Source organism: Ovis canadensis, chromosome 1, assembly GCF_042477335.2.
Source record: "Ovis canadensis isolate MfBH-ARS-UI-01 breed Bighorn chromosome 1, ARS-UI_OviCan_v2, whole genome shotgun sequence".
NCBI classification, from domain to species: domain Eukaryota; kingdom Metazoa; phylum Chordata; class Mammalia; order Artiodactyla; family Bovidae; genus Ovis; species Ovis canadensis.
Genome location: NC_091245.1, coordinates 206,090,258 through 206,112,941, shown reverse-complemented (window position 1 = coordinate 206,112,941; position 22,684 = coordinate 206,090,258). Strand labels below are relative to the sequence as shown.

The window sequence follows — 22,684 nt, the reverse complement described above, 5'->3', positions numbered from 1 at the left end:
AGCACAGTGTCCTAACCATTGGACTGCCAGATAATTATAAGTTAAGTTTGTAAGTTACAAGTTTCTGTTTTAAGCCACCCAGTTTGTGGTACTTAGTTACAGCAGTCCTATGAAACAAATACAATGTTACAAGTATTTTGGGGTCATCCTTTTACATCTCTCATGATCATGTCTTGCCCTGTCCCTCAAAGAAAGCCTATACCATGAAGGTATTTCTGGGATTCTTCTTTTTAGCAGAGGCTGATAAATTACAAAAAAGAATGAAGCAGATCTTTGTGGATTGACATGGTAAGATCTCTAAGACCTGTCAAAATATCATCAAATAACAAGTGTAGAGTGTGATTTCACATGTGTGAAAAAGTATACACACATACGTATGCACACTTACACACACACACACACAGTGTATTTAGGTAAGTAAATACATAAGTAAAAGAAAGAAATACATACCAAAGTGCTGCTGCTGCTACTGCTAAGTCACTTCAGTTGTGTCTGACTCTGTGCGACCCCATAGACAGCAGCCCACCAGACTCCCCCGTCCCTGGGACTCAAGAACATTGAGTGGGTTGCCATTTCCTTCTCCAGTGCGTGAAAGTGAAGTCACTCAGTTGTGTCCAACTCATAGCGACCCCATGGATTGCAGCCTACCAGGCTCCTCCATCCATGGGATTTTCCAGGCAAGAGTACTGGAGTGGGGTGCCATTGCCTTCTCCACCAAAGTGCTAATAATGGTTATCTCTGAGAATGGTACAGGGATCCTGGCAGAATGAAGTTCATCTTTTATTCTGTATACTTCTGGAGTATAAATTACATTTGCAATAAAAGAGTTTTAGTGATTTTTAAAAAAACTTTTGAAACCAATGATATAGTCCATTTATCAAACATCACACTCTGACCTGAGACAAATCAGTTGACTTAAAAAGTGATTTGTGGTTAAGAGCATGGAGTTTAGATTCAAAGCAAGAATCTTCCTTCTCCTTGATGTGTGACTTTTTAGGTATGTTATTAAGTTTCTCCCATCTGGACAATGATATTGGTAGACTCTATCTTACTGAGTCATCATGAGGATTGAATAAGTTAGCATTCATAAAGTGCTTTGGTAGTGCTAGATAATAGAATTGTTAGCTCTTATGCAGGAAAGCATAAAGAAGTTAAAAGTAACCTCATCATTAGATACATTGATTAACATTTTATTGCATGTCCTTTCAATCTTTTTTTTTAACCTATGCTTTTATACTTTTTTGCCTCACAAAAATGAGATTTTTGAATTATTTTTCTCTCCCACTTAACTATATGGAGACCATTTCCTGATAGTATTAACTCTTTTCCATCATTTGTAAATGATGGAATGTTTGGATGTGTGTATGGATATTTGAGTTATTTAACAAGACCTCTACCTTTGGGCATTGAATCCCCTCCCATTTTGTTATTATAGATGGTGCTGCGATGAACATATGGTATAGGAGAAAAATGGCCCAAATATTTTGTAGCTCTTCCAATCAAGAAGTAGACTCTTTTTCTCCATTCCTAAATCTGGGCTTGATCATTTGACTTGCTTTTCTCAGTAGGGACCTTAGCAAATTTGATGCCAGTAGAGGGTTGAAAAGTGTTTATGTACTGGGGCTTGCCGGTTTTTGGTTGCTAGGAATTCTGATACCACCTTATGAAGAGGCCTGGGCTAGCCTCCTGGTGAAGGAGAGACCACACAGAGACTGGGCCCAGTCATCTCAGCTGAGGCCCAAACATGTAAATTATGTCATTCAGCTAGGCCATTCAGCTCCTGGTGAGCTGACCCAGACCTGAAGAACCACGCAATCAACCTGCTGAACCTGAAAAGTAAATGTTTGCTATTTTCATCCATTAAGTTTGGGCAGTCTGTTATTCATTCAAAGCTAACTGATACAAACATGCTGTAGATAATCATGCTGTAGATAACAGGCTTATTTCCTAGAACAATTTCCTAGAATTCAACTCTCTACGTAAAAAATTATGTACCCATAACTGTTGATACATATTGCCAAAAAGACTGTATCAGTTTATAAGCCACCAGCAATATATGAAGATGCTCACTTTCCCCATCTTTGTCAACACTGGATACTAATGTGTGTGTTATCTTCATGACTATACGGTTTTTATAGGTTAACACATAAAACATTTTCCATTCCCTTTCAATTCACAACCAATTTAGAGAAAAACTGACCTCATAAAATTAAACTTATAGGAAAATAAGAGCAGAAAATAGAAAAATAATAGAATGAGAGAACAAAACAGAGTCAAATATTATAAACACAGAGGAAGTAAAATAGAGTTATATAAAATAGAAGAATCTCCAAGCCATAAGGTACTTAACATGTAGTCAGGAATAGTTGTGAACCTGATAAACTATCTGGGTTATGAAAGGGGCATGGAAAGGAAATATCCATTTAGGCCAAACCTAGTGAAACTGGAAATACTGTATATAGAGGTACCAGCCTCTTTCTTATGTGGTTGCATTTAATTCTCACAGCAATACACTGAGTAGAAATGATCCCACCTTGATGAAGAAGAATGAAAGGTCAGAGCGTTCAAATAAAGATTATATACCTAATAAAGAATGGAGCCCGGATTTGAATCCAGGTCTGTTTGGCTTGAAAACTATGTGCTTCCCCTTATTCTTCCAGAGAAGATGTAGCAGAAGACTAGCAACTACTGTTGGGAGGAAGTGTATACTCATTTTGATTCATATTGCCAAAGTGCTCTCCAAGAAAGGAGTCAGATTGCCTGGGTTTGAATTTGAATTCCAGCTCTACTACTCACTGGCTGTGTATCACAGCCTCTCTATGCCTTGGTTTCCTCACCTACAAAATGGCTTCATTGTGCCATGAAGATAAATGAGTGTGTTGATGTAAAAATACCTGGAACAGTGGCTGGCCATGGTACAGTGCTATATAAGCTTGCTACTTACAGCATGGTATTACAATAGCCATGGGGCTATTTCTATGAGTCTGTTGCTGGAAAGTCCTTATAAAGAAGTTTTCTTGTACTCACATGGCCATGTCATGGTGGGATTTTCTATATGACAGGACTGACCCTGTGGCCACGTTTCCCTCCATCCAGGCTTGGGGGAAGTGGGAAAGAGGTCAGCAATGTGATGCCACATTGTCATCTCATTGAATATGAACTCCAGAGACGTGCCCCATGTGGACAGGAGAAGGTTGTGCTGCTGCAGACCACAGTGTGGCTGGATGAGCAAGTTCCTTACTCAGGGAACCCCTGATTAACCTAGAACCCATGTTCCCATCTGGGAAGCAGAACAGGCTTCCTCCAGCCATACAATTCTCATTTCTACCTATAGGATTTTAATAATAACTACACTAACAATAACAGTAGCAGCAAGAGTACCCTTTATGTGCCAGAAATTGTCCTAAGAACTTTACAAGTATTGTTTCATTTAATTCTCACCACCATCCTTTGAAATGGACACTATTCTTATTTTCATTTTACCAGAGAGGAAATTGAGCCTGAATCCAGAATCCTTCTTCCTAACTATGACACTGTACTGCCTCTTATTTGAGAACACGCAGTTTTGGGGTGAAAAATGCCAAAAGAAAGAAATCCAGCAGTTTCTCGGTCGTACATCATCTACCCTTTCTCAGCCACAAGAGCATTCCATATTGGAGATGCTCACAGCAAGATGTTTGAGAACTGAGGTTAGAGTCAAGAATCCAGGGTGTGGATTTGCTGCCATTCCAAGCCTTCTCAGGTCAAATTGAGAGAGGTGGGATGAGAATGAGGCACTTTAAAAAAAAAAAATTTTTTTTTTTTTTAAACGACCAGATACTCTTCAGTGAAGCAGACTGCAAAACCACCAGGCCTGACTAAGGAATGACAATATGGAAGGCAGATGGCAGATGCATAGATGCCACACTATTGCCTTTCAGTTAAATATTGCTTGGTGGTTTTTTTTTTTTTTTCTTGTAAACCTCCCAAATAAAGTGGTTTGCTTTTCTCAAGTTAGAAGTGTTAACTCGTCTTTTCTTTAAATATCTGTGCATGGCTGTTTTTTTCCCTGCCGATTTGTCACCATCTGTAACCCTCCCTTTGTGAGATGATCTGATGACACAATTATCTTGGAGAGTAAAGTGCAGTCTTGAAGCAGCGTGTAAGGGTGGACTCAGAGTGTGCGCAGTGTCTGTATGCTGCCCAAGCACTTGTGTGTGTGTGTGTGTGTGTGTGTGTGTGTGTTGAATGTGTGTCCAGAACCTCAGGGCAGAACACATGTTGTCTCTGGGTGCCTGGTAAGTGTATACCTTTTGTGTGAATATGCAGTCTGTGCGTGGTGGTGTGTGTGTGTGTTTGTGGGCCGTGTGTTGGGCTGAGTGCCTGCCTGTGTACTTCGGGTCTATGTGCTCCCTGTATAAATATGGTGCTGACACCCTGAATGTGGGTCACCTCGGGCGTGCTGCTCTGTGTGTGTTGGCTGAAGAGGGGCAGTGCGGACAGCTGGGGGAAGACGTTCCCCTGAGAGCGTAATTTCTCAAAGGTGTTTGAAGGGAATGGGGAGGGCCTGCAATTTCGGGGATTGAGCAGGGTTTTCGGTCTGGGTCAAAGAAATGTAAATTAAGGGAGGCTTGTAAGAGGGTGTTGCTGGGATGGGGTGCTGACCACAAAGCGGGGAGGGAGACTCGGAGCTTCTGGAGGGCGGGTGACTCTGGCTGGGTGCAGCTCTGTGGCGCGGGCCGCGGGCACCGGGAGCCAGGACCGGGCGCCGGACGGATGGCGGGGCGCGGCCGGCGCGCTCCTCCCCTCCCCCACCCCTGCCCGGAGCGCCGCGCCGCGGGGGGAGGGGGGCGCCGGCAGGCGGGGGCGGTGGCGATGGCGGGCGGCGGCGGCGGGGCCCGGCCCGGGGCCGAGGCCACGGCCTGGGCGAGAGCCAGCCGCCGGGAGCCCTAAGGTGCCGCCGGCCCCGACTCCACCATGAGCGTCGCGCTGCAGGAGCTGGGCGGCGGCGGCAACGTGAGTGCGGGCCCCGGGCCCCGGGGGAGAAGACCAGGGTTGGGAGGAGCCGGGGGTTGGGGGGCCCGCGGCGTTGGGAAGCGGCTCCGGCTCGCGGACTAACTTGACGGGCAGGGGTCGGAGGGACCCAGGCTGGCTGGAGGGAAGGGGCCCCGCACTTGAAGCAGGAGGGGCCCGGCCGGGCGAGGGGCGCGGGGGCAGGGCCGTGGGCGCGCAGCCCTCTCTGCCTGACCTGGGTCGGCGCCCCGACTGTCTGGCAGATGGTGGAGTACAAACGCGCCACACTGCGGGATGAAGACGCTCCCGAGACCCCCGTAGAGGGCGGGGCCTCCCCGGACGCCGTGGAGGTGGGCAAGGGGGTCCTCCCTGTCTCACTAGGCCCCCCAGCCCTGGCACGACGCCAGGCACACCCAGGAGCTCTCTGGGTTGCCCTGGAGCGTCACCTGCCCCCACCTCAGCTCCATCTCTGGCCTCTGCGCTAGGACTATGGTGAGGCGACTCTAAGCCATGACGTTGCACAAAACAGGCTCAGGGCTCAACTCAGCCTGCCTCGTTGCCCCTGTGCCCCAAGTTAACCCTGTTAGCAGTCTTTGCTCCATGGCTGTGGAAACTGCCTGGGCCTTCACCCTCCGGGAGGACTTCTGTGGTCCGGTCGCCCACCTGAAGCTTGCTACTCCAGGTCCTCCTCTGTTCCCCAGGCGGGATTCCGGAAGAGGACCAGTCGCCTCTTACAGTTGCACACCCAGCTGGAGCTGGTCTTGGCTGGTGTCTCTCTACTGCTTGCTGCCCTGCTTCTGGGTTGCTTGGTGGCCCTGGGGGTCCAGTACCACAGAGGTAGGTACTACCACTCCTGTCACTAGCCCTCCTAGCTGTGGGGACTCTGGAGGCTGATGGGGGGAGACTTCTGCCAGCTGTCCTCTGGCCTCCCAACCTCCCTGTTGGAAGGGAGGGCCTCATGGCCCCTTGCAAAGCATTTGCCTCTCCCAGACTGACTATCCCCTACCCTCCCCACACCCCACCCCTCATGTCCCCTGCCACAGACCCATCCCGTAGCACTTGCCTCACAGAGGCCTGCATTCGAGTGGCTGGAAAAATCCTGGAGTCCCTGGACCGTGGAGTGAGCCCCTGTGAGGACTTCTACCAGTTCTCCTGCGGAGGCTGGATTCGGAGAAACCCTCTACCTGATGGGCGTTCTCGCTGGAACACCTTCAACAGTCTCTGGGACCAGAATCAAGCCATCCTGAAGCACCTGCTTGGTGAGTGGGCCTACCAGGGGAGCGTTGTATCAGGTATGTGCCTCATGCCAGCACAGGGCTCGGCACTTAGTAGGTATTCAGTAAATGTCCAGGAGTGAATAAGGGGATGACTGCCAGCCCTCCTGGGATAGGGGATGCAGACACTGGGAGCTCCTGAATGGTGGAGATGGGTTGAGAGAGCAGATCTCTGAGGACAGTGAAGGAGCTCTCTGAGCACTGGAGCATCGCTGAGGGATGGTAGACACCAGGGAATCTGTTGGGCTTCGAGATCTTTCAGAGTCTCCCTGGACAGGGGAGAGGAAGCTCTGCTCTGCTGTGGTTGACAGTCTTCCCATGCCTACATTAGGAGCAGTGCCCCCTTGAGAAGGCAAGGAGAGGGATCAAGGAAGGGTCCGGACCCTTCTCAGCAGTTGGCATGGTTGCCACCTGAACCTGTGTTCTTTCTGACAGAAAACACCACCTTCAACTCCAGCAGTGAAGCTGAACGGAAGACGCAGCGCTTCTACCTCTCCTGCTTACAGGTGGAGCGCATCGAGGAGCTGGGTGCCCAGCCACTGCGAGACCTCATTGACAAGGTAGGCTCCTGGGGTCAGCTGTGGGTGGGGGAGCGAGACAGGCCTTGGGAGAGGATGTGGCCCCAGAGAGCTTCGGGGGCCTTGTGCCAGAGGTGCCACCATGGTCTCCACTCAGATTGGTGGCTGGAACGTTACGGGGCCCTGGGACCAGGACAACTTCATGGAGGTGTTGAAGGCAGTCGCAGGGACGTATAGGGCCACCCCCTTCTTTACTGTCTACGTCAGTGCCGACTCTAAGAGTTCCAACAGCAATATTATCCAGGTACTGGGCTGGGGAAGGGTGGGGAGGGAATTATGGACTATTTGCTGAGGCCACACTCCCTTCCCCTGTGACGGGCTGGCTGGGGTGGTCTTCCTGCACAAGAGTCCAGATTTCAGGGGGAGGGCTCACTGCTCATCTTGCTATTGCAGGTGGACCAGTCTGGGCTTTTTCTACCCTCTCGAGATTACTACCTAAACAGGACCGCCAATGAGAAAGTAAGGAGGATTCTCAGAATATCCACCCGACACCCCTATTGGGGTGTCATTCTCCTCTCCCTGCATTCTTCCCCTGCTCTTTTCTGCCCTTTCCTTCCTCCTTTCTTCTTCTCTTCTTTCCTTCTTTCCTTCTCTTACTTTTCCAGGAAAACACTTATAGGCACTCATTGTGAGATGTACATTTCAAAGCCTCTGTCACAGGATGCTTTCAGTGCAGATGGGTTCATGGGCCTAGATAGCTGAGAGCAAGGCTCACAAGAGGGGCCTCTAGGGCTCAGGCGAGATACTACAGCTGGAGCAGTCTTCCTCAGGAGGTTGCATTTGAGCCAGGCCCTGCAGAATGTCTGGGGCTGGGTGAGGGCATGCTGAGTTTAAACAAAAGTGTTGAAGAAGGAAAAGCTAAGGTGTGTTTGGACAACAGGAAGGGATCCAGTTTGGCAAAGTGTAGAGCTCAAAGCAGATGAGAGAGTGGAAAGGTGGGTAGGGACTAGTTATTGAGGGGACCTGTGGTGCTACACGATGGCACCCCACTCCAGTACTCTTGCCTGGAAAATCCCATGGACGGAGGAGCCTAGTAGGCTGTAGTCCATGGGGTTGCTAAGAATCAGACACGACTGAGCGACTTCACTTTGACTTTTCACTTTCATGCATTGGAGAAGGAATGGCAACCCACTCCAGTGTTCTTGCCTGGAGAATCCCAGGGATGGGGGAGCCTGGTGGGCTGCCGTCTATGGGGTCGCACAGAGTCGGACACGACTGAAGCGACTTAGCAGCAGCAGCAGTGCTACACTGAGTTTACTGTATAGCCCCCAGAGAGCCACTGCATGCTCTGGGGCAGACCAGGACTGCCCCAGTGAGCCCTGCTTTGGGAAGGCAGTTTGGCTGGGTGGGAAAAGTAGATGCAAGAGAGGGAGCCTGGAGATCAGTTACTCAAAAGTGTCTGCAGTACTCCAGGCTCTGAGTCTCTGGGGACCCAAATGGAGGAAGTGGCAGAGGGAAAATCAGAAAGGGGAGGATGCAAGAGACATGCGTGTGTGCTAAGTGGCTTCAGTCATGTCTGACTCTTTGTGACCCCATGGACTGTAGCCCACCAGGCTCCTCTGTTCATGGGATTCTCCAGGCAAGAATACTGGAGTGGGGTGCCATTTCCTTCTCCAGGGGATCTTCCCAACCAAGGGGTCGAACCCTTAGTCTTCTGCATTGGCAGGCAGGTTCTTTACCACTAGTGCCACCTGGGAAGCCCCACAAGAGACATAATTAAGTCCAAATCATGAATTGTTGATGCCTGGATGTTAGAAGAGAGGAGATGAAGGAGGAAGAGATAAAGATAGTTGAGGCTGTGTGCCAGAATGATGGTGGGATGGAGTGGTCCTTAGAGAATCTGGGGTATTTACAAGGACAACCAGTTTCAAGCACATTGTGGGTTGGGTGTTGCTATCACAGGAAAAGACAGACTTTGAAGTCAGACCTTGATTTTAATCCCAGCTTGGCAGCTTGGTGCAAGTTGATGAAGGCCTCTGAGGCTGTTTCTTCATGGCATCTACTTCATTGCATACTTGGGGGCAGCAGGAGGATGCAGGTATATGATTCTGTATGTGGCAGATACTCGAAGTGGGAGCTGCCTGTTTCAGTGATGTGAGTGTGAGGGAGCTGGGCACCATCTCCCTGGAGAGGTCAGCAGGCAAGTATGAGGGTTGAGTGGGGTCCTGAAGAGAGTACAGGCCTGGAGGGACCCAAAGGCTTGAGGGGCCTCTCCTTAAAAGCCTCGACAAAGGCTTAGGAGAAGTGAGAGGGGGGCCAAGACTAGAGAGTAAAAAGAAGGAGATCCTTGTATTTCAAGAGGCAGAGGGAGGAAGAGAGACTTCTATGGAGCAAGGAAACCAGGAAGGGCTTTGTGCTTCTTCCATTCACCCCCAAACATTACCAAGTATCCCTCAGACAGACTGTCCGCTAGCATGTGGAAGAGAAGGCAGGAAACAGGACTCACACAGTTGTCCTATGAACAGTTGCTGTTAGAGGAGAAGTGTGGCAATCCAAGAGTCCTTTAACAGAGAGCCAGCCTGGTCCTAGGGTGAGGGTAGGCTGTGGAGAAGAGGGAGAGAGTCCTAGGCAAAGGAAACGGCTGATGCAAAAGCTCTGAGAGGGGACAGGGTATGTCTTGTTGCCATATTAGAGAGGGGAGTGGGAGGGGAGAGTGGTCCAAGTTCTGGACAGGTTGGTAGAGTCCTGTTATACATAAACACTATGGGTCAAGTTTAGCATTGATCCCAAAAGAAATGGAAAGAGAATCTCAAAAGTGGGGAGTGGTGTGAACAGATTTGTGGTTTTCATGTCACCTGAGTCAGGAGAGGAAGGAATTTTGAGAATTCAGGAGAGAACCGCATGGTTGACTCAGCTTTTAGTGCGTTACCGGTTGTCTTGAGTAGGAAGTCTGTGCCTGCATCTTGGGGAAGCTGCAGCGCCAGAGGTTTCTTATCCTATCTGCAGAGTTCAGGAAAGTCTCAAAAGTAAGTCTTGGGACTTATCTGGTGATCCAGTGGTTAGGACTCCATGCTTCCAATGCCAGCGGCCCAGATAAGATCTTGAAAGCTGCATGGTGTAGCCAATAAATAAATAAAAGTAAGTCTTAAGCAGAAAGTAAGGAGGTAGGGAAAGAGGGGTGAGTTGGGGAGGGGTTGGCCAGATCACTGGTTGAACCAAACATCCCCCTTAGTAGCTGGGATGACTGGAATTGGTACTCAGACTTATGACATCAGCAGCAAGGAAGAAGGGAGGTGGGAAAAAGGAGATACTTCGAAGTGCAGAGAATGGAAGAAGAGATGGCCTTTGGCAGTTAAGGGAACCCAGAGTGGGGCAAGAGTGAAAGTGGTCCCTGGGAGGTCCATAGGAAGTCAGTGCTGAGCAGGGCTGAGGGTCTGTGCACAGGATTTCATCCATCAGTCAACAATATTTATTGGCCACCTACGATGTGCCAGATGCTGTGCTAGAGCCTGAGAACACAGTGGAGAGCAGAGCATACAGCCCCTGCTCCTATGCAGCTCAAGTGCCAGCAGGGGCTGAGGCGACATGAGTTTGTTCTGAGCCCAGGCAGTGCTGGGGCTGTGGCCCTGGAGTCATGGAACCTGGGCCACATTTGGACTCTGCCATCTGCTTGTTTATGGTATGAGTCAAGAAGTCATGTTGTCTGTAAAACAGAACCTAGTACTCAGTTTATGGGGTTGCCTGGGCTCTGGTGGTGGAGGAGGCAGGAGATACATGTCGAGCCCTAGCAGAGAATTTGATACATGTACATACATGGAGTCACTACATAGTTTTTCTCTGTGTTTCCTTCCTTCTTGGAGGCCAGAGGGGAAGGCAGCAAGTCTGAAGCCTGGCAGGATGGGAGGTAGAAGGGAATGAAAGCCAAATGTAGACCAATTCCTCCATGGGGTCCACCCAGCTGTTAAGTGAAAGCACGTGGTCACTGAGGGGCTGGGAAAAGCAGAAGGGCTTCAGGAAATGAGAAGGGCTGAGGGATATGGGAAGCAGGGCCACCCACTGCACAGAACCTATTCTGTGCTAGGCCCTTTTCCAGGCCTTTGGGATACAGTGGTAAATACGCCTCTGTAACCTGGAATGATGTGCTCCTGGAATTTACCTTTTCCTTGGGTAAACAGATGATGAGCAAGGGCACAAGTAAAAAAAGATCCTAGCAGATGACGATAAGCAGTATGGCCGAAATGATGAGGGTCATCTCAGAGAGCTTCTTTGAGGAAGGTCCACAGAAGAGATGGTGGGCAGGGGCAGCAGCTGGAACAGTCCTCTCAGCCTTGGGCAGGACTTGTTGCTGGGCTCTGAGGTTGATGATGACTCAGGGCCCCGACAGGTTCTTACTGCCTACCTGGACTACATGGAGGAGCTGGGGATGCTGCTGGGCGGACAGCCAACCTCCACGCGGGAGCAGATGCGGCAGGTGCTGGAGCTGGAGATACAACTGGCCAACATCACAGTGCCCCAGGACCAGCGGCGGGATGAGGAGAAGATCTACCACAAGATGAGCATTGCAGAGCTGCAGGTGGGGCAGGCAAGGAACTGACACCACTGGAAGGGGTCAGCCCCCAGCCCAGGCCACCCAGCTCCCCTTTGTGCTGTCTACAAGAGACAGACAGTCCTCTCCTTGTTTCCCTACTGTTTCTGAGCTGCTCGGTTTCACCATTGCTATCCTGGAAGGAAAAATAGTGTCCATTTTAGGGCACCCCCACTGGGCCATCCTTTGGCCCCTTTCATGTTGCCTGGGGCTGCATAGAGGGATTATGTTAAAAATCTGTGACAACTTGTACAAGATGCCCACAAAACAGTCAGAAGAGAAATGGAAGCATCTCCTGGAAGGCCATTACTGTGCCAGGTATCAACCTCTTAGTCTTTGAATTATGGAGAAGTTGGGTAAGGGGGGTTCTGGAGGAGAGGCCAGGTATGTAGGGACCCTGCGTAGCGTCTGGGGAGTTGATCCAACTGTTTGAAAAATATTTGAAAATCTGTAGCCCAACTAAATATCACAGATGGTTGTTTTCTGTATATAATAAGTGACTGGGTTCCCAGATTGAAGTACACTTAGGCCTAAAAATGGGTTTATTTCAGGAAGGGGCCACCAAGCAGCTAGTAGCTGTTGCTGTGGCGATGGAAAGGGCTCCCAGCTCCAGTGTACCAGTGGGGGAGGGGTCTGCTGAAAGCCAAGGGGACAGGGAGGCTTGAGACTTTTTGCTCACAGGCCCTGGCGCCCTCCATGGACTGGCTGGAGTTTCTGTCCTTCTTGCTGTCACCGCTGGAGCTGGGTGATTCCGAGCCTGTGGTGGTGTATGGGACGGATTATTTGCAGCAGGTGTCGGAACTCATCAACCGCACAGAGCCAAGGTTGGGGGGAGCCCACAGAGTCAGGGGTGCGGTTCAGGGCTCTGTGCAGGCTATTCTCCTAGGCTGGGGCTTCAGGGGGCCCACTGTGGTCTCTGTTCCCATACCTTGCTCCACCCCGACTTTTACAGGCAGGTGTGTGGTCCCAGGATCAGAGAGAGGGATTCTGGGAGAATGCCCATGAATGACTCTAAGGGATTCCTGTTATCTGCATGTTGGTAGAGCTGGTTTGGGGGGCCGGAAATGGTTCCTTCCTTTATCTTACGTTCTGGTCACTTGCATACCAGTGTCCTGAACAATTATCTAATCTGGAACCTGGTACAGAAGACAACTTCAAGCCTGGACCACCGCTTTGAGTCTGCACAAGAGAAGCTGCTGGAGACCCTCTATGGCACCAAGAAGGTGGGTTTTCTAACTCTGCTCCCACCTTCAAATCCAGTCAGGCTGATGCTTCACACCCCCTGTGTGTCAGACACCATTTAATTTACACGTGGAGCACATGGCTGAGAATCAAGCTAACTTAGGTTCCAGTCCAAACTCCTCCATTTTTTGGCCTATGGGACCTTGAGCATATCTCCACCACCATTTTGTCTCTTCATTTCTGGGTTGGAGAAACAGAAATTTCTTGTGGGGTTGTTATGAGGACTGAATTCACATAAGTGAAGTACTTACCAGTACACGGTGTGTACTGGTACACTCAACTTTGATAACGAGAGTGAAGAAGAAAATGAATAAGTGCCGTTCTCAGTTTCAAGAAGCCCTGTTAAGTGGGGGAAGGAGATATGTAAACAGACATTATATTCTGGGGTGCTCACGCTGAATGAAAGACCTTCTTTGTGATGTAGGACAGAGGTGGGGTAGCACATTTTACCTGCAGGGTGGAGTAATGGAAGGGAGAAGGGCATTCCAGGCTGAAGGAGTAGGATGTGCAGATCCCAGAGGCCAGGAGGAGTGTCGTGGTGTCGCCTGTGTTCTGGCATGACTTTGAGGAGTGGGCACCCGAGAGGCTGAGGGTGGTGAGGCTGGTCTGGAGTGATCCATAGAGGGACCTGAATGCTGTGCCTAGCTTCTTTCAGGGATGGAGAACCTGGGACAGTTTTAAGCAGGGGTGTAACTGGTTGGATTTATATATTAGGTCATCTTTCTGCAGCTAAATGGAAGATAGATGGTGGGGAGTGACAGGGGAGAGGGATGAGAATGGAGTTGGACTGTCTAGTTAGGAGGCCACTGAAATCTTCAGATAAGAGATGATAGTGTTATAGGGCAGGGGAGTGGCAAAGGGTGGATGGAGGAGATGATTAAGGAGCAGAGTTAGAATCTGGTGATAGGCTGAATGTGGAGATAGGGAGATGGAGGAAGCTGGTGACTCCCAGGTTTCTGGCATGTGAGACTGATTGAATGTAAGACTGAGATGTACAGCTAAGTAAGAAACGTCTGGGCCCCAGTGGGCCTCTGAGAAACTATGAGGAGGAGAGTGCTGAGAATAGAGTGGGCAGCGTGCATGTGCCTCCAGAGGTTTCCCTGCTGGGGTTGGCATGCTTTGCAGTATTGCTCTTCATTTTCCCTGAAGCCTGAGGGAGAGATGGCACCCCAAGCCCAGGGCTCTGATGTGCGGACCTAAGAGGGGCTGGCCCTAGAGACAGAGAAAGACCCTCAGACTGGAGGGCAGAGCCATCTCTAGGGATCTGCTTTTTCCCCTTCCAGTCCTGCACACCGAGGTGGCAGACCTGCATCTCCAACACCGATGACGCTCTTGGCTTTGCTCTGGGCTCCCTCTTTGTGAAGGCCACATTTGACCGGCGGAGCAAGGAAATTGTGAGTCTTCAAGGTCCTTCCAACACTATGCTTCATTTTAGTTAAAATTCACTGCCTCTATCTGTATGTACATCAAGAGAAAAAAGGCTTCCCAGGTGGCTCAGTGATAAAGAATCTAAAAAAAAAGAATCTACCTGCCAATACAGGAGATGCAGGTTTGATCCCTGGGTCAGAAAAATCCCCTGGAGAAGGAAGTAGCAATCCACTCCCATTATTCTTGCCTGAGAAATCCCATGGACAGAGGAGTCTGGCGGGTGTCCATGAGATCACAAAGGAAAAACAAATTGTGACTAGCATGGATTATACGGCAGCATTAAACTGATGATTGTTAAGTGAAAAAAAAGGTTATATATATATATATATATATATATATATTGCACAACGTAATTCTGTATTATATATGAATATCCCATCAGGGAAAGACATTAGAAATAGGTAATTAAAATGTTAGAAAGAGTTATCTCTGAGTGATAGGATTTTTTTTTTTTTCAGCACAGGAAGACCAGGGATCAAAACCATGCCCTCTGCATTGAGAGTGCAGAGTCTTAACCACTTAGGCTGCCAGGGAAGTCCCTGAGGGATAGGGTTTTTAAATGATCTATTTTCCTCGACTTCTCTCAGTTTTCCAGTTTTCTGCTATTAATGCCTGCCTTTCATAATCAGATAAAAATCAAAGCACTATATTAAATTATAATGTTAAGTCAGTTAACTTATCAGTGTTTTTGATTCATTAGGAAAAAAACCATGACAGTCCCAGTGCTTTCACAAATCATGTTTCTTTCTCATTCTCTCCGGAGGCTCAGCCTTATTTCAAGAGTTTGGAAGGACAGGGATGGGGCACCATGGTGGACAGGGACAAAGGATGCATTAATGTGTGTGGGAGGCCGACTTGTGCACCCTCCCTCCCAGGCAGAGGGGATGATCAGCGAGATCCGGACCGCCTTTGAGGAGGCTCTGGGACAGTTGGTTTGGATGGATGAGAAGACCCGCCAGGCAGCCAAGGAGAAAGTGAGCAGTGGCCAGGGTTGGGGCGCCATCTTGAGGTGAGGATGGAGAATACAGTTTCGGGGGGGGGAGCCTGGGGAGGGAAATCCTTAACCTGGTCTCTTCAGGCAGATGCCATCTATGATATGATTGGTTTCCCGGACTTCATCCTGGAGCCCAAAGAGCTGGATGATGTTTATGATGGGGTGAGTACCTGCCTATGAGTACTGAACCTTAGCTCAGTGGAGGTGGGGTGGGGCATAGGGCTCAAGCACTGCGAGGGCAAGAGGTGCTTGTTGGTTCCTTTCAGAGGCAAATGCTGGCTCTATGCCAGGCTGCAGGCTGGACAGCAGCAGAATGCAGTGTTTACAAGTAGAGTTTTGCAGTCAAACCTGTTTCTACCCAACTGTAACCTTGGACAAGTTATATAACCTCTCTGGGCCTCAGTTTCTTCATCTGTAAAAGGGGGTCCTGTTAGCACCTACCTGATAAGATTGTTGTGATAATCAAAGGAGACAGTATATAAAAAAGTAAAGTACCTGCAAAATAATATTGACAAGTTATTATTTGTTAGCTATTTTACACCCATTTTACAGCTGAAGAAACTGAGGCCCAGAGAGGTTATATAACTTGTCCAAGGTTCTGAGGCTCGGAAAGGTGCTAACTAGTAGCCAAACTGGGACTATTACCTTCTCTAATGTGTTCTCTTGCTTGTTTTCTACTTCTTACCATTCCCATAGTATGAAGTGTCTGAAGATTCCTTCTTCCAGAACATGCTGAATTTATACAACTTCTCTGCTAAGGTGATGGCTGACCAGCTCCGCAAGCCTCCTAGCCGAGACCAGTAAGAATGGGGGCTGCCGACACTTGGGACAGCAGAAGAGGTGGGGGAAGTTTTCAGAGCAGACAGAAGGGGATAGCAAGATGGATCCCAAATGAGGCACCAGGTTCTGCCTCAGGATGTAGGTCAGGCTGCTGGACATCAGGAGAGTCAGGCTCTGTCTCAGCTTCTCCCTCCCCCAGGTGGAGCATGACCCCGCAGACAGTGAACGCCTACTACCTTCCAACCAAGAATGAAATCGTCTTCCCTGCTGGCATCCTGCAGGCCCCCTTCTACGCTTGCAACCACCCCAAGTGTGTCTGAGGCAGGAGGGACTGGGTGCTGGGGCCTGGGCCTGCGGGTGAGCTGGGAGCAGGGCTGGAGGTGAGATCGAGGTGTCCCTCCACCACGCCCTCACTCAACATTCCTCACTTCCCAGGGCCCTGAACTTTGGTGGCATCGGCGTGGTGATGGGCCACGAGTTGACACATGCCTTTGATGACCAAGGTAGAGGTCCATGCAGTTGTGTCCTTCAGCCTAGAATTGCTCATGGCTCCTGTGAAACCTTGGGATGTTGGGAGCAGGCCCCATGGACCCTAGACGGGAGGCGGGTGCGCAGAGGGAGGGGCCTGTGGATGAGAGGCGATGGGGGCGCTGGTGCCCCCAAGGGGTGAGCTCTGGCCTCAGCAGGATGTGAAGGCTCGTTCTCCCCAGGGCGGGAGTATGACAAGGAGGGGAACCTGCGGCCGTGGTGGCAGAATGAGTCGCTGGCAGCCTTCCGGAGCCACACGGCCTGCATGGAGGAGCAGTACAGCCAGTACCGGGTCAACGGGGAGAAGCTCAACGGGCGCCAGACGCTGGGGGAGAACATTGCCGACAATGGGGGGCTTAAGGCTGCCTACAACGTGAGTGGCCCTCTGCGGGCTAAGGCTCACCTGTTCTGGGGGCAGGGGCAGGGCAGGCCCCAGCACGCTTGCCACCTGTGTTCCCAACCCCAGGCTTACAAAGCATGGCTGAGAAAGCACGGGGAGGAGCAGCAGCTGCCAGCTGTGGGACTCACCAACCACCAGCTCTTCTTTGTGGGATTTGCCCAGGTACTGTCCTTCTGGAAGGCCAGGGGTCTGCCCTTCTCCCGCTACCTCCCAGGCATGTCATTAGAAGTCTGGGGCATGCAGGAAAAGGGACTGTGAAATGGGGCTGAAGTGGGAGTGTGGAAAGTGGTCTGGGAGGGCCTCACGGTCAGCCTCCTGTGGGGCCCACAAAAGCACATGAGGAGGCTGGAGAAGGGAGGTTTCAGGAGGCTTTTGCAGATCTCAAAGGGCAGGGGGTAGGGAGCAGGATTGATCTTCATGATGCCTCTGTGAGGTGGCTGTGGAGGAGGCAGCTCGGGGACAGACTGGCTCGTCCAGGGGTACCCAGGAAGACAGTAAGTGGCATACTCAGCAAGGTCTCCAGGTACTTTGCACTATGGCAGGCAGTCTCCGGGGCTGGACTTCTTCCCCTCAGACACGTCCATCCTGGGCAGCCCTGTGTCCAGGCAGCTTTGAAAGGCCTTCTTGGAATTTCAGAGGGTGGGCGCCTTCTCCTCCCTTGGTGCTGATAGCAAGGCCTTGGGGCTACGATGCTGGCTAAGCCCTCTTCTGCGTCCCGAGGCCTCCTGAGCTCAGGGGCTGGGGTGGTGGTGCCTTGTGTCCCTGGGATGGCTCTGCGGCAGCTGGGGCAGGGGCCTCGCCCACACTAGACACTCTGTGTCCTCGTGTCTGTCCTGGCCTGCAGGTGTGGTGCTCGGTCCGCACACCCGAGAGCTCTCACGAGGGGCTGGTGACCGACCCCCACAGCCCTGCCCGCTTCCGCGTGCTGGGCACTCTCTCCAACTCCCGCGACTTCCTGCGGCACTTCGGCTGCCCTGTCGGCTCCCCCATGAACTCAGGGCAGCTTTGTGAGGTGTGGTAGACCTGGGTCGGGGGAGAAATGGCCAGCTCGGGTGCCAGAGCCTGGGGTAGCTTGCCCAGCCAGGCTGTCTGCTCTCGGGTTGAGGGAAGGCACATGTCAGCTGGGCTGTGTCTTGTCCCTCCACACCATAGGTGTGACATGAGTCCTAGTCCCTCCTCAGCCACCACATCGTGCCTCTGCTTTGGAGGTGCCCCTGCCTCCAGCAGAGTCCCTACCATTCACTGTGATGTTCTGTGTCACCCTGCCTGGAGGAGGCCTGGGCAGGGCCACCAGCTCCCACAAGAAGGGGTCCACCTCTTTAGGCCCCCAGCTCAGTGGGTTTGGTGGCCACAGAGCCTGTTGTGCCTGCTGGCCACGCAGTGGTCAGCAGATGTGCCTCCCACACATCTCCCCAAGGCTCACTCACCGCTCCCTCGGGCACAGATGGAGCTCCTTTCAGCCCCGCCCCCAGGGGCGACCCTTATTCCATGTTCCTCGTGCTACTGCTCCTAATACTGCTGCCAGCCCTCTCTGACGGACCCCCTGTGCTCAGCTCTTAGTGGAAGTCCAACAGCCTTCACAAACCTTCCTGTTGCCTCCCAGGGTCCCTGGGCTCAGCGGGGATGCGTGTACATGTCAGGGATGCTAGGCCCTGCATCTTGGGGTTACAAGTGTTACGGGGTGACTGATTCTCCCCGGACCAAGCAGGAAAGCAGATAGAGTAGGAGGAGTGAAGGATAGAGTCTATTTTTACAGGAAAGGGGGTGGGGAGGGAGTGGTCTTGGCCCTGGAGGACCCTGTGCCAATAAATAGACACGCATCAGTCATTCTGTCTCTTCCTTCAGTCCTGTTTTCATTTACTCATTCCACCAGTATTTATTGACTACCTGCTGTATGCCAGGTACTCTTTAGGCACTCATTTATTCACTCACCAGACACAGGGGACTGAAAATTGAAACCCCAAAAAGACAAAAAGGTAGGATGAAGAATGGCACAAAGTTGAGCCTGGCAAGTGGAGCACGTTCTCTGCTCACTGGTGGGCATGTCCCACCCCTGGCTGGTCTATAGCTGGAAGGGTCTGCTGTGGCCCCCATGGACGCATGTAGCCGGGCCTGACACTGAGTCTGGGTAACAACTTGGCCAGGGTCGGCTTGGAAGATGGGTGGCCCTTACCCTGCCCTGGAAGGCAGCCCTAGCCAAGGTAGCACTTTACTCCCTGCAGCTTGGAGCACTAGCCTCTGCTTGTGATGAGAAGACATGTATTTCTCCATGTCCTCAAAGGCTTAGTGTTCCTGAGAGTCACTCATCCCACCTACACATACTCATCAAGCCCTACCAGGTGCCAGGCACAGAGCCCACAGGTTTGGTGGCCACAGAGCCTGCCACCCTCCAGAACAAGTGAGGGAAATGGAGCGTGCATGGAATACCTCTGTATTCCAGGCACTTCTGCTAGGAGACTCATTACTTTCTTCATTCATTCATTTATAAATTTATAGATTTATAAGTATTGGGTTGGCCAAAAAGTTTGTTTGGATTTTTTGTGACATCTTACAGAAAAACCCAAATGAACTTTTTGGTCAGCCCAATATATTGGTTACCAGTAATGTGCCAGGCGCTGGTGATGCCAAGATGAAGATGATTCCTTCCCTCAGGTGACTCTTCTGTTGGCACTTTTACCTTCATGAACTCATCTGATCCTCACAGCAACATATGCTATACGTGCTCCAGTTTCCATTTTACAGATCTAGCCAAAATCACTTCACTGCAGTCAGAGACCTTGATTGAAATTGAAACTCTGACCGCTATATGAGCTTCAGCCTGTCCCCTAACCTCTAAGAGCCTGTTTCTTTATCTGTAAAATGAGAACCAGAGTAAAACAGTGGAAAGGGTCCAATCTCAATTCTCTTTATAATGTAGTGTCCCCTAAGGTTTAAGTATAGGTGGGTTTATTAAATTAGGAAGGGTAAGAGTGAAGCTTTGTTAATGATTGATGGGTTCCTGGTCACGTGTCCTGCATGCTGTATCGTGTCCCAACATCAGACTGTCCCCATAAAGAGCTGTCTCTATCAAGTGATTTGGATATGTGGCTGCCCGCCAAGGGAAGGAAATCGCTGGCTCCTTGGAGAAAGTGGGCTTGGGAACTCTTAATATCAAGGGAAAGCATGGCTTGAATCTCTGCTCTGAGAACACAACTCTAGGAGGGGCAGCAGAGTGTACTGGAAAGAGGAGAGCTGTCACATCTGGAAGCCTGGTTCTGGTTCCAGCTCTGCCACCTGCAACTGTGACGCCAGGCACGATTTATCCCCTCTTCAGATCTCAGTAACCTTGGCAGTCTGTAAAATAAGTGGGTTGGATGAGATGATCTCAGAGGCCTAGATCAGCTTTAATGTTTCAATAAGTGGCTTCATGGGCTTAGCAAGTTCTAGAACCCAAAGAAATATTAAGAACTGGCTTATGAAGTTTGGATGTTGCACAGAGAATGGGATTTATGATGTCAGTGTCATGATGGAGGAGAGAGGCTTGATATCATAAAGCCTTGCCCTTCCCTTGACACTTAATTTCAAAAAAACCAGCTTGGAATACTGACCAGCTGGCCACTGTGGCATTAAAACTCCATATTTGCAAAAGGTCAACATGTCAAATAATGATAATAAGCAGAAGCCCTGATTTACCAAGTCTCTTTTTTGCTTAAGTCTGGACTAAACACTTTAAAAATATCACCTCATTAAATTCCCACAGCTTACAAGGAGGTTCTGTCATTGTCTCTATCTTACAAGTAGAGAAACTAAAGAAAAAAATTATATAACTTCCAATGTCAGCTAAGACACACTGCATTAAAGTCAAATTTAGAATTCAGATGCTCTTAATCACCACAATTTAGTCCTCTTAAGTCATGACAGAGTTGAGACTCGAGCATATATATCTCTTTTGGGCAATTTTATCGTGCTTCCAAGTGAGGCTGTTAGCAGCAGGTACATTTCCATGGCACCCAGCTCACTCAGGCCAGGTACATATGACGACCAGGTAGCTACAGGAAACCTAAGCACATGTTGAAAATAAGTGAGGCAACACTGTTTGTTGAGCACTCTGCAGGTGCTTGGTTCCAGAGGCAAGGCAAGGTGAACATCAAGTGACAGATGTAACCTTCACCCTTAGCCTGCCAAGCTGACAAATGCCCATCTGTCATATGCTCTTATGTGTTAAAGCAGGAGGAATAAAGGACGGTGCTCTTCAGTGGGTACATGACAGCAGTTATTAGTTAAGGTGCTGGGCCATCATACCCTACACTGTCCCATGAATGTTGGACTAATTCCAATGCACAGTACAGACATGCCAAACAACATAATTTCATACCTGGAGGTACTCTGGAAATGTCACATTGGAAGAGAGTCGCCCATTAAATAAGCACAGTGTCAGCGGACCTATCCTGACTCACAAGTGCTGAGCTCTGGGCTCCAAAGAGACTCCTAGTGGGCCATTATCATATACAAAGATGACCTGAAGATGAATGCAAAGCCATTCAGTCATTCACTTCTCTAACAAATACTTGTCAAGGCCTACCACAAGCCAGGTATTAGACTGGGTGCCAGGTGTACAAAGATGAATAAGACACAGTTCCTGTTCTAAGAGCTCAGAGTGGAGTGAGGGAGAGGTAGGTACCAAGCAACATAGGAACACAGGGAAGAAATTGATAACCTGAAAGAACAGGAAAGGCTTCCTACACAGGTGATACCGAGCTGGAGTACAGAGGATGGGAAAACTTGCCAGCTAAAAACAGTAACAGTAATGAGCAGGGGACTTCACTGGTGGTTCAGTGGCTAAGAATCTTCATTCCAATGCAGGGGACACGGGTTCAACCTCTGGTCGGGAAATTAAGATCCCACACGCTGCACGGCAACTAAGCCTGCGTGCCACAACGAAGACCCAGTGCAGTTGAAAGTAAATAACTGAATAAATTTTTAAAATAAAAAATGGTGAAGGGTATTCCATACAGAAGGAACAGCAAAGTGAAAAGGCTGATCCAGCTCAAAGGGGCAGAGCATGTTCAGGAATAGTAAAATGTTTAGGCTGATCAAAAGGAGGTAGGGGAAAGGGGCATAATAAAGAGGTTGTAACAGAAGAAGGGAAGTTGTAACAGTCATTATGAAAAAGAGGGGATTGTAACAACTCCTGTCAGTCCTGGGAATTAATGGTAGGAAGGGCCACAATGCAATCTGACTTTGAAAAAAATCAGGCAAAGAAAGTAGCAGCCCAGTGGAAACAGTGCAATGGTTTGTCCTGTCTGGAGCATTTCTAGTGTTACAGAAATGATGCTTTGGGTTGAATGATTTTCAGAGCCTCCAGAAGAGGTAGAGTTCTACAGCTCAGGCCATAAGTTTGGGGGAAGCATGGCTGGTCAGTGGGTGCAATTTGAAGGAAGGTGGTGCGAAGGGAAAGGTGATGGGCCTTGACTGGAGAGCAATTTGGTCACAAGGCTGGGAGTCCGGCCAAATGGTAGGAAGGAGTGCTTCTGAGAGAGCAATTTGACTGAGATGAAGCTTGAGGCAGGTCATCAATGTATCATCAAGCCTTGAGAATAATTCTGGGATATTTGCGTTTGGCCAGAGAGGTTTGGGGCTTGAGTGCTTGGAGGTAGGGAGCAAGGGGCAGCCCTGCAAATCCGAGGAAGCTGGAAAATAATAACTGCTTTTTCTCCAGTTGTCCGGCAACTAGCCAGACACTTTATATACTCTTATTTTATTCTCATTAAAACTTACGAGGGAGATAATTACTCACATTTCATAGAAGAAGCCAAACAGAGAGGTTAGGAAGCTTGCCCAAATATCACAGCTGGTGAAGGGCAGAATTTGGTATGTGTTCTTTTTTTTAAACTCACAATATACTTTATTCAATGACCTAAGTCATCAGCTTATTTCCATGTTAGTACATGTTTTTGTGAAAGG

At 49.7% G+C, this 22,684-nt stretch overlaps 1 protein-coding gene across 4 annotated transcripts in view; it reads left to right on the top strand.

The window, feature by feature from the left end:
• The window catches only part of ECE2 (endothelin converting enzyme 2), a 31,255-nt gene extending 12,687 nt beyond the window's left edge, over window positions 1-18,568 (top strand). Inside the window, exons 1-19 of one of the 4 annotated variants that reach the window (XM_069579538.1) lie at window positions 4,823-4,995; window positions 5,256-5,342; window positions 5,694-5,829; window positions 6,036-6,251; window positions 6,702-6,826; window positions 6,942-7,088; window positions 7,238-7,303; window positions 11,169-11,357; window positions 12,051-12,193; window positions 12,478-12,592; window positions 13,895-14,005; window positions 14,915-15,013; window positions 15,118-15,195; window positions 15,730-15,833; window positions 16,013-16,123; window positions 16,249-16,316; window positions 16,524-16,714; window positions 16,808-16,903; window positions 17,586-18,568. In XM_069579538.1, coding sequence (XP_069435639.1) covers window positions 4,957-4,995; window positions 5,256-5,342; window positions 5,694-5,829; window positions 6,036-6,251; window positions 6,702-6,826; window positions 6,942-7,088; window positions 7,238-7,303; window positions 11,169-11,357; window positions 12,051-12,193; window positions 12,478-12,592; window positions 13,895-14,005; window positions 14,915-15,013; window positions 15,118-15,195; window positions 15,730-15,833; window positions 16,013-16,123; window positions 16,249-16,316; window positions 16,524-16,714; window positions 16,808-16,903; window positions 17,586-17,762 — 2,298 coding nt within the window. In that variant the 5' untranslated portion in view covers window positions 4,823-4,956 and the 3' untranslated portion in view covers window positions 17,763-18,568. Of the gene's footprint in view, window positions 1-4,822; window positions 4,996-5,255; window positions 5,343-5,693; window positions 5,830-6,035; window positions 6,252-6,701; window positions 6,827-6,941; window positions 7,089-7,237; window positions 7,304-11,168; window positions 11,358-12,050; window positions 12,194-12,477; window positions 12,593-13,894; window positions 14,006-14,914; window positions 15,014-15,117; window positions 15,196-15,729; window positions 15,834-16,012; window positions 16,124-16,248; window positions 16,317-16,523; window positions 16,715-16,807; window positions 16,904-17,585 lie in introns of those variants that run through there. The other 3 variants (XM_069579542.1, XM_069579539.1, XM_069579537.1) reach the window with 3 other exon arrangements.
• The last annotated feature ends 4,116 nt before the right edge of the window (window positions 18,569-22,684 follow it).